An 11,705-nucleotide genomic window follows, 5' to 3' on the forward strand; every position below is an offset into this window, starting at 1 on the left:
GTGCTTTGCTTTTTCCAGCTTAAGTTGAAACCTTAGATCACTGAACTCAGATATTTTTCTTTTCTAATACATGCACTTAGAACCATAAATTTCCCTTTCAGCACTACATTCTACAAGTTTGATATATTGTATTTTCACTGTCACTCAGTTTAAAACATTAAAATTTTTTTCTCATGACTTCTTCTTTGAGCTATAGATTATATAAAAAGTGACTTGCTTAATTTCCAAATATTTGGGAATTTTCCTAGATATCTTCATTGTTTAAAGTTTTTATTTCATTATGGTCTGAGAACATATTTTGTATGGCCTTAATCTTTTAAATGTACTGAGTTGTTTTACGGCCTAGCATATTGTCTATACTGGTGAATGTATACCTTGTGCGCCTGGAAAAGAATGTGTATTATCCCGCTATAGGGCACAGTGTTCTGTAAGTATCACGTAGGCCAAAGTGGTTGATTGTGCTGTTCAGATCTTTGTGTTTCTGCGTAGTTGGTTTATCAATTGCTGAGAAAGAGGTATTAAAACCAGTAATTATGACTAAAGAACTCCCTATTCCTCCCTTTAATTCTGTCAATTTTTGCTTCATTTATTTTGAAGCTGTTATTAGGCACATATACATTTACAACTGTCAAGACGTCTTGATATCTTTTATCACGATAACATGTCACTTTTTACTTCTGGTAATACCCTTTGTCTTCTTATGCTTACTTTTGCATGGCATACATGTATATATTTCTTGGTATACCTTTTTCCATCCATTTCCTTTCAAGTTCTGTGTCTTTACTTTTTTTTTTTTTTGCGGTACGCGGGCCTCTCACTGTTGTGGCCTCTCCCATTGCGGAGCACAGGCTCCGGACGTGCAGGCTCAGCGGCCACGGCTCACAGCCCCAGCCGCTCCGCGGCATGTGGGATCTTCCCGGACCGGGGCACGAACCCGTGTCCCCTGCATTGGCAGGCAGACTCTCAACCTCTGCACCACCAGGGAAGCCCTGTGTCTTTACATTTAATACATATCTTTTATAGTCAGCATATAAGTAGGTCTTGAATTTTTATGCAGTCTGTCACTCTGATTGTAGTCTTCAGTCCACTAACATAGTGATTGCACCAAGTCTCCCACCTTTTAGGAGACATACACCCTTGACTTTTCAATCTACTTAAAATATTGTACCACTCCATAAAAAATGTAGGAACCCCTGCTCTAGTATAGATTGACATACTCTTGTGTTTTGTTATAAATTGTCATATGAAATAAACATTATAATCTCCGCACACATTATAATTTCTCCTTTGAACAGTCTTACATATTTTAAAGAAGAGGAAAAAAAATAAGTCTTTTATTTTTACTCAGCTATTTACCATTTTCAATGCTCTTCATTCTTTCCTGAAGGTCTAAGTTTCTATCTGGTATCAACTCCCTTCAATCTGAAGAACTTCTTTTACTGTTTCTTGTAGTACAGGTCTTCTAGTGATAGATTCTCTTAGTTTTCTTTTATCTAAAAATGTCTTTATTTTGCCTTCATTCTTGCAAGGTATTTTTGCTTAACAGAGATCCTGGTTGACTTTTTTCCCCGTATGGCACTTTAAAAGATGTTATTTCACTGTCTTCTGGCATCTGTGGTTAGTGGTAAGAAGTAAGCTCTAATTATAATTGTCATTCCTTTATATGTGTCAGTTTTCTCCTTATCTTTCATTTCAGCAATTTGCCTAAGACATACTGGGAAGGAAAGGATTAACTTGGCAGTTCTGGAATGCTCAAATGTGAACATGCCAAAGAAAGGTCTGTCTTCAGGACTGGCTTTGCCTGGCTCCTGGGAGATGAACTCTGAGCCCTTGGCATGTTCTGGCTGATAAGTGTTTTTGCATACCTGGGGCCTTGGGCCATGCTGTACCAGCATGACCACTTAAGTCTACCTGAACAATATGATTTATGGCAAACACCTGTTCTTGCTCTAGGTGGCTGGGGTCTGAGTAGCTGAGGTAAGTCATGGGGATACTGCGTGCCACCCTGAACACCCAGGACTGGGTGAGCTTCCCTAGTTGGCAGCACTTTGCACATGTTGTCACGTGTCCTTGACGGGAGAATGAAGGACAGCTCTGTGCGACTCTACTGGACACCTGGAAGCTTGCACCTGGTTCCTCCTGGACTTTATCCCATGTGTCTTTCCCCTTCGTCAATTCTAATCTGTGTCCTTTTGCTGTATACAGTTGAGTATAACAGCTTCTGAATCCTGTGAGTCCTTCTAGCAAATCACTGGGCCTGACAGTGGTCTTGGGAACCTCTGACACACGTACCAAGGTATGGTTTTCTTCATCCTTATCCTAGTAGGTGTTTGCTAAGCTTCTTTAATCAGTAAATATGTTTTTCATAAAATTTGAAGGGTTTTTTTCTGCCGTTTTATCTTCAAATACGTTCCTCTCCAGCCTCTCACTTTCTTCTCTTCTGGGATTCCAGCTATACACGTTAGCTCTTATAATATTGTCCCAAAAGTCCCTGAAGCTTGGTAGTATTTTTTTCTTTCTATTCTTCAGGTTGGGTAGTTTTCTGTTCATCTATCATCGAGTTCACTGACTCTTCTATCATCTCTGTTTTACTGTTAAGGCTACTCAGTGAATTTCAATTTTAGCTTCTGTATTATAGAATTCCACTTTGCTCTTTTTTGTTTCTATTTCTCAGTTGAGATTTCCTTTGTTTTCATTCAGTGCAAGAATATTTTCCTTTACTTCAACTGATCAGTTATAGTAGCTGCCTTAAAACCTGTTTCTCAATTCTAATATACGAAGTTAGTTTCTGTTGGTTGTCTTTTTTCTTCAGACTAAGTTATATTTCCCTGGTTTTTAAAATGTTGTGCAGTTATAGATAATACCTTGGACACTGTGAATATTATGCTGTATAGCCTCTGGACTCTGTTACATTCCTCTGCAGAGTACTGATATTTCTGTTTTAGTATGCAATTAAATTTGGCTTAGACCCAAACTGCAAACTCTCTGGGCAATCAATACCTCAAATCTTAGTTCAGTTCTTTTATCTTTGTGGTTCAGGGATTAAACAGAAGCTTATATAGAGAGCTTATACTCAGAATTTTAGGCTGTCACTCTCCAGATCTCTCCTTTCCAGGATTCCTCCTCTCCTCACTTTTCAGTGGTCGAATGGCTGTGGTTGACCTGAATTCTGTCCTCTGGTAAGTTTTCTATTAAGTTTTAAACCAAGCTGCCAGGTGCCAACTTCAGCCTTCCTCTGGCTAAAAGCAGTAAAAATGGAAAATTAATTTCATGCTATCTCTTCCTGAAAGTGTCAGCCCTTTTACAGAATCTGTCTGCTTTTGCTCATTTTCCAGTGTTTCCAGGGCTCCCTCGCTGCCCCCACAATTCTGTCCAGAGGACAAGTTCTGTGCAGAAAGATCAGGTCCAGTGAAAGCCTACTTGGCCATATTGCAAGAAAAGTCATCGTGATCTTGTTTTTAAAAACTTACTTCAGAATCACTGTGTGTAGGTATTACAGATTCACTTTTAATGATACCAAAGTAGGTATTATTCTGAAAACCTTGTTTTCTAACTTGTTTTTTTCTACTTTAAGCATTCATCATGTAATAAAAACTCTGCTATATTCAACAATATAGTTTTTATTAATTATGAACATTTTCACATAACAGAAGAAACTTCAACTTTGACAGCAAATTGACAGTAACTAGAAAAATAATGCACATACCCAGAAGTGAAACTGATAAGCAGTGGCACAACGACCCTAGAGAAACATGTGCATATGTGTAAAAACAGGCAAGTACAAGGATGTTAACTTCAGCACCGTCTATAATAGTCAAAAATGGAAAATAATCCAAATCTTAATGAAAAGGGAAATAACATAGTAATAAACTTCATTACTACACAGCTGTTAAATAGAATTATACATATTTCAACATGAAAAGAGTTAAAAAAACCTAATGTTGAATGAAACAAGTTGCATAACAAAAATAATATTAGTAAAGCTTTAAAAGTACAAAACAGAGCTTCCCTGGTGGCGCAGTGGTTGAGAGCCTGCCTGCTGATGCATGGGACACGGGTTCATGCCCCGGTCCAGGAGGATCCCACATGCCACGGAGCAGCTGGGCCCGTGAGCCATGGCCGCTGAGCCTGTGCTCCGCAACGGGAGAGGCCACAGCTGTGAGAGGCCCGTGTACCGCAAAAAAAAAAAGAAAGAAAGAAACACCAACCTATAACAATTCCAATGGCTATATAGTATTTGACTGTACAGATATATTAAAAGATATGAAAACAATCTCTAATTGTTAAGATAGTGAGATATATGCCACTATCATAAACAGCCCTACAAAGAACATCTTTGTAGCTGTTTTTGCACATAAATGCTTTTTTTTTTTTTTTTTTTTTTTGCGGTACGCAGGCCTCTCACCGTTGTGGCCTCTCCCGTTGCGGAGCACAGGCTCCGGACGCGCAGGCTCAATGGCCATGGCTCACGGGCCCAGCCGCTCCGCGGCACGTGGGATCTTCCCGGACCGGGTCACGAACCCGTGTCCCCTGCATCGGCAGGTGGACTCTCAACCACTGCGCCACCAGGGAAGCCTGCTTTTTAAAATTTTTTTATTTTTTAACTTAGAATTCATACCTAGAAACAAAATTGCTAGGTCATTTCTAGTTCTTTGTTATATACTGTCATATATACCAGCAAAAGAAAAATAAAATACCATTAACTTTTTCATTGTTTCTTTTGCCTATTTTCCCCAACAACTTTAGGCAGGACATAATTACAGAACTGGTTTTACTTTGGAAAGGAAGACTACTCAGATATACTACTTAGAAGTAGACTCTGGTATATTTTGCTATAGTTTATATTTTAAAAGATTTATTCATGAAGACAATTTTAAAAGGTTTTCAATTCTGAAACCTTAAGGAAGACCTTTTAGCTTCTTGGTCTAATTATACTAGTCTTCTTTAATTATCATCTAAAAATATCTGCTAATCACAGAATTTGGTCAGTGACCAAGCTCCTGAACTCCCATAGTCCTTTTCACCTCTCACACTAGATTAAATAGCTCAGTTGAGACTCGCTGACAATTAGTACACAGTACTTTGTTCACTACAACACTGTGAAACAGGGCAAAATAGCTACCAGAATATTACCAAAGGAAGATGCCAAAGCAATCCTGCCAGTTGTCTAAGGTCACACCAAAGCAGGTATCTGCCAGAACTAGACTCTGGATTGTTGCCTAATTTCTATACGCCTCATCACTCACAAGAATTACCTTTAAGAATTTTGACAACAACTAATGAAGAAAGCTAGAATAAAAAAAAAAAAAAATAAAAAAAAAAAAGCTAGAATATACCAGAGTCAGAGAATCATATTATTGAAATGATATTGATGACCACCTACTTCAACATCCTCACTTTACAACTGAGGCCCCAAAAGGTGATGTAATGTAATTGTTTAAAGTCACACTTCTAGACACTGTAAAGCAACAATAATTCAGCTCTCTTTAATCCAAGTTCAACAGTCTTCAATTACTAAAGTATAACAGCTATCCTTAACTGCCATTTCAAATTTCTGAGTTTATAAAAAAGCCTCTATGTTTTCACTGATAATTATTAACAATTCATTCACTAACAAATAATTATCCAGTACCTACTGTATGCCAGGTCCTGTACTTGGTGCTAAATGAATATTCACTATATACTAGGCCCTGCATTACCTGCATTTTCACATGTAACCCTCTCACTATTATTATAAAGTAAGCACCATTAGTATCTCTATTCTAGGATTAAAATTTAGTAAGATTAAATAATCTGCCCATGGTCTTCAGTAAGGAAATGTCTTTATAAAAAGTAAACAGTGCCTTTCTGCTGCAGGCACTAAGGGCAGCAGCCATGGCTCTGTAGCAGCCCATGACTATGGGCTTCAAGATGACCCAGAACGTGAGCAAGGAAGGTGACCCACAGATGCCAGCAGGGCACCTTACCAAGTAAAGCAAGTTAGTGAGGGACAAGCTCTGAGAGGCATGGGGCTTTACTCCTTACAAGGAGTGCCCCTGCAGGAGGAGCTGAGCAGTGTTCTGGATACTATGAGGAGAGGAAAGCAGCTGCTAAGGACTGAGCCCCTCTCCTTACTCTGCATAATAAAACCTTTACAGAAAAAAAAAAAAAAAAAAAAGTAAGTGGTATAATCTCACTTATAAATTTATCCTAACGAAAATATTTTTTGTTTTAAATATTATAACTCTGCATATGATTTCATTTGAAAGAAGGGATCTATTGTTTAAAAAGTTTGGAAGGGCTTCCCTGGTGGCGCAGTGGTTGAGAGTCCGCCTGCTGATGCAGGGGACACGGGTTTGTGCCTCGGTCCAGGAGGATTCCGCGTGCCGCGGAGCGGCTGGGCCCATGAGCCATGGCCGCTGAGCCTGCGCGTCCGGAGCCTGTGCTCCGCAGTGGGAGGGGCCACAGCAGTGAGAGGCCCGCGTACCACAAAAAAAGAAAAAAAAAAGTTTGGAAAACCACAGAGTCCTACATAGCACCTAACACTGACCATACGGTAAGTGCAGAACTTAGTATCAGATTAGAGGTTGGGGGTCACTTTTGAAGGGTTTTATATATCTTTTCATCGTACTTTCTAAGACACCAGAACAGAGAGCATTTGAAATAATTTAACTGAAGGCCAACCGCTAGGAAAGTAATCACTCAAATAAATAGAAGACGAGGGGAAGGGCTTCTAGTACCATATATTGGGTTTTGGCCTGAAGCATGATAAACAAGGTCCAAAGTAGAACAATGCATGTGTTCTCTTAAGTATTACTCACAAAGTTGTACTGCAATACTGGTTACCTACTTTCAGAGCATAAAATCTCTGCGGTGTAAGATCAAATTAATTAAAAGTTTCATTTACTATGTTCCCAGCAGGGACTCCTTTATCTTTGATTGCTAAATAGATTTTCCAAGGCCCATAGCAAAAAACCCAAGTGCCCAGCAGTGCTACTATTACAGAGATTTAAAAATAAGCTTTGTGGGCTTCCCTGGTGGCGCAGTGGTTGAGAGTCCGCCCGCCGATGCAGGGGACACGGGTTCGTGCTCCGGTCCGGGAAGATCCCACATGCCGCTGAGCGGCTGGGCCCATGAGCCATGGCCGCTGAGCCTGCGCAACGGGAGGGGCCACAACAGTGAGAGGCCCACGTACCGCAAAATAAATAAATAAATAAATAATAAAAAATAAGCTTTGTAAATAAATAAGAGCTTAGCGATATTCTTAAAAGCAGCAATCTCCCCTAGGGCCAACGTATAAGGAAAGGAGAACCTTGAAAAAACTGGACCATAAAATTTTTTCTTTAGGAGAATATTAATTTTAACAGGTAGTCCACTGCTTTGGAAAATATTTGTACAAGAAAACCAAATCAAGCAACCATTAAAAAAAATCTACCTTTTCCCATTTTACTGTATATTTTTATCCTAGCTGTAATTTGGGTGATATAAATCAGAGACTAAAAAAAATAGCACTCTAAAAAATCAATCATAGCAGAATTAACCACATGCAGTATTTCTAATGTAAACAGTTACCTGAGAATTCTGTCAGAAGTCTTGCTAGGACGCCCTTGTTTACCAGTTCAGTCTTGTTAAGGCTGGAAGTGATATCTACCCTAGCAGCTTCTTTGGTAATAGTGGGCTTCCTGGAAGTCCCGAGATCAGATCCAGTCTTGACATCTCTGTGTTCTAGGACATCATAGGATCTCTGTGGCCAAGATTCTGGAGCAAATGTTAAAGTCTGCTTGAGTATTTCTTCGGGAGATTCTATTTCATCCTGTACAGAAGCTGACTTCTCAAGCTTCCTTTCATTCAGTTCTTTCAGTGCTTTGATTGTGAGCTGTTCCTGGTCTAAGTCAAGAGATGCTACTGGAGTACCCTGGGTAGGGAAAACATCCAGAAGCTCACTCCCATCTGTTTCCTTGCTTTGTTCATTGTATTTGCCTTCTATGTTTTTAATTTCAGAACCACCCGACTCACTTTCATGTAAAACATCTACAGGAAGAGCTGTTTTAAAGTCCTTAGTTTTCTCTGATGTTGCTTCGAAGGTATTTCCTTCACCTTTACCTACTATTCCTTTCTCTCTGGTTTCTGTAAAGGCTGCTATCAGGTCCTCTGGGGAAGAATCATCTATATCTTTAACACATTTTTCATGCAATGACTCCAAATAGGCAGAGGTGGTCACATTTCGTGAGAATTCTGTCTTACCATTATAAACCTTTGGAGATGCTTCTGAAGGAAGTTTGGGGTTCTCAGCTGCAACAAGCTTTTCAGGAGCAACTACACTCATACTATCTGACTGCTTCACATCTTCTGACGTGACATTCATATTAGGTACTTGTGAACATGCTGCCTCACCAGCTGGACTCCTTCCAAGAAAATCAGGCTGAACTTGTCGTGGCCCAGAGTCACTGACGGATCCGTCAAAGTTTCCAGATGTTTTGTCTTCCCTATTACAATGAAGAATCTCTTTGATTGCTCTTTCATCTGTTTTTACAACAGCACTTGCGATGGAAACAGGTTTTTCAGCCTGAATTTTGTTGCTCTCAAATGAAGTATCTGCTGTGATGTCCTCTATCACCGTGTCATCAGACTCACCAGAACTGTCAGCCTCTGTCACTCCTCCCAACACAGAGGTCTGCCAGTTCATTTCACCCTTCAGGTGGCCATCAGGTAAAACCACTTTCACTGTGGCCACTCCAGAACCAAGAGAGACACATTTCTCAAATGGAGATCCAGGTAACTCTGAAAGTGTGCCATCTCTTTTTTGCACACTGCCTTGCACACCTTTGATATTGATTTCCTGTGTGGAGCTGAGACAGTCTGGCATAGCGTTTTCCTGTGGGAGAGATGTTTCTGCCCAATCACCTGTTGATTTAGGGATAGTAGTGCTCCCACTGATAGAACATACAGGAATTTTCTGATGAGTGTTACTTTTAAGATTTACAACTGGAATTTCTGAGATATATTCACCCATGTCGGGTCCTGTAGCTTTTGTGATGTAGTCAGATTTATCACTCTGCGGTTTTACTTGGGGAACCAAATCCCAAGTCAGTATTTCATTAGTAAAGTTATGCATATCATTTACACATCTAGATACCTCCTCCAATGCTGCAGTTGTGTGTGAAAACTGCCTAGTGAGCAACGCAGAGGCTGGGGAACGCCCTGTTTCTTTATTTCTCAGTGGAAATACTTTGTCATTAGACTCAGAAATGTCTGCAGGTGATTCTCTATCAATGTGCACTGCCCAGCTACCAAAATCATTTATGTTTTCCTTATATGCGTCTTTAAATTCTCTGTCAAATGCTGCTTTGTCAATAATTACTTCAAATGGTGATTCAGGGGAATCCTTTTCCATAATACCAACTCCTGAAACTTCAGAGGGGGACAAGGAATATGTACAAATACCTTCTGCTTTATACTGCTCGGTGGGTGGCTTCTGGGCTGTTAGCAAAGTGAATTTGTCATCTGCATCCAAGGCAGTTCTATCGTCCCTACTTGGTACCTCATTTGGGTTCTTGGACTCTTGATCTTTATTTATCTGCTCTTGCATGTGACCAACTTCCTTTGAGAGAAAAGCAGGACGATCTGGGAAACTGTCTGGAATGGAAGGACGGTTACAGTGAACTCCTTCTGCAACAGAAACTGGGGAGTCTGCTACGTCTTTACTGGTTCCCTGAGGCTTTTCCATCTTTTTCACATCTAGAAGAGCCAAGCAGTCTTTTCTTTCTTTGGCTAAAATAGGCTGGCTGCCTAACACTTTGCTTTTTTCTCCATGTAGTATTGTAAGGTCAGTGTTATATATTTCAGAAGATGAACAAAAGAAGGAAGTCATAATTTCTGAAGGTGGCTCATCAGAGCAAAGAGAGCTCAATCCCTCTATGGTCAGAATTTGAAAGAAAAAAAATTGTTTACCAGGTACAATTACACATTAGCTAGTCAGGCCAAGCAGCATGCTTTTTATTTTAAAATTCGTATATATACACACAGGATGTACATATACACACACATAAATATATAACAAAACAATGAGCAACAGTTATCCTATAAGACATGCATAAAATTGTCAGCAGTGAAACAGAAAAGGCTTATCATGCTACAAATTGCAAAAGACAAAAAATTTTCACAACAAAATACTCTTCAATTTACTTTTTCCCTTTAATGGTAAAGCATGGATAATAAGATGGATAATCTGGGGAAGTGTTTTTCCTTTGGTATTTGGTATAGCTATTCAACAGAAACAATGTAATCCATATAAAACAAACAACTTGATATTATGAAGTACTGATATGCTCTCATCAGTAGGGGGAACAATTCAGGGCACACACCTTCTATAAAACCACTGTTAGAGTCTGACAGTCTGATAAGGAAAAAAAGAAGTGACCAGAGTTCCCCCCCACCCCCAGAGATATAGCGGACCCCTCCTAAGCCTAAAAATCAGACTAGAAGTAGTCTATTCCATCCATAGGGAAGATGGGCCCCAGGAACAGATGGCCTCAATGTCTTAAACTAAAGGGCACTGAAAAGGTTGGTCTGTTCCAAAATCTCTTGCACCACCTTGCCAATTCAAACAAAACTGAACTGTGTAAATTGGTTTCCTTTATTAAGAAGAGTAATCTTCAGAAATCCTTTTAAAACAGAAAATATCCCCCTAAAAGTAATACATTAATTAAGTCTTAACAGTTTTTAATATCACAGTAGCCACTGATTTACCACATTGTTTTCCAACTAACCAATCTAGGAAGTTTTTACTGGGGAAAAGTTCAAAACAACTGTCCCAAGGGCAGGCACTATCTTTCTTACACACTGTTGTATCTCTGGAGTTGGAACAAAGTAGGTCTTAAATAAATAGTTCCAAATGAATGAATCAAACATTCAGCTTGGTCAGATGAGACCTAAGTAGGCTCAGGACAGCATGCCTTCCTTGAGCGTGAATGAGTAATTGGGAAGATGTGAAAGAGAAAAAGCTTTGGGATTACTTTTACTCAGCTTATGTTCTTTTTCAGTGATAAGCTGAATACTAACCAGACAAAAGCAGAATTATGATTTATTCAAAACCATTTTATAAAGATGAAAAGGAATAATATCTTACTGCAAGAAATAAAATTCCACTATTATAAAAATGTTTCCAAATGCCAGATAAAGTTCCCCTATTTTAATACATCACTGAAATCTGATGTAATAGGATCTCTGACTTTTAGAACAGTGCAACTGTAATTGTCGGGGTGGGGGGGGGGCAGGGAAAGTCTTTGTAAATTGAGGAAAAATAAAGTTTGGTGGTATAAACTGTACCAGTGAGACAGAAGTAAGCTGTAATTCATATTTAGTTCTAATGCAGTAAACATGGCTTGCATCTATCACTGTATAGTATGGATACTCAGCAAGACTGGATTAAGGATAAATGAAGCTCACCACTGTAGGTTAAAATGTTTTAAAAAACCTGAAATTTAAAGAACTATAGCCTACATTTAAATCAGAAATATTCCACAGGGCTCCCCTCGTGGCACAGGGGTTAAGAATCCGCCTGCCAATGCAGGGGACACGGGTTCGAGCCCTGGTCCGGGAAGGTCCCACATGCCGCGGAGCAACTAAGCCCGTGCACCACAACTACTGAGCCTGCGCTCTAGAGCCCGCGAGCCACAACTACTGAAGCCATGTGCCGCAACTACTGAAGCCCGCGCACCTAGAGC

The 11,705-nt window shown here is 39.7% G+C and overlaps 1 protein-coding gene across 1 annotated transcript in view; it reads right to left on the reverse strand.

The window, feature by feature from the left end:
- Positions 1-9,940, reverse strand: part of RTN3 (reticulon 3) — a gene marked incomplete at its 5' end in the record, with an annotated part of 31,848 nt that extends 21,908 nt beyond the window's left edge. Inside the window, one exon of the mRNA XM_030763764.2 lies at positions 7,552-9,940. Coding sequence (XP_030619624.2) covers positions 7,552-9,940 — 2,389 coding nt within the window. The remainder of the gene's footprint in view (positions 1-7,551) is intronic.
- Between the last annotated feature and the right edge of the window lie 1,765 nt (positions 9,941-11,705).

Source organism: Delphinapterus leucas, chromosome 7 (assembly GCF_059928025.1).
Source record: "Delphinapterus leucas isolate spDelLeu-1000000601 "Yukka" chromosome 7, BTC_Dleu_Yukka2, whole genome shotgun sequence".
Lineage (NCBI taxonomy): Eukaryota > Metazoa > Chordata > Mammalia > Artiodactyla > Monodontidae > Delphinapterus > Delphinapterus leucas.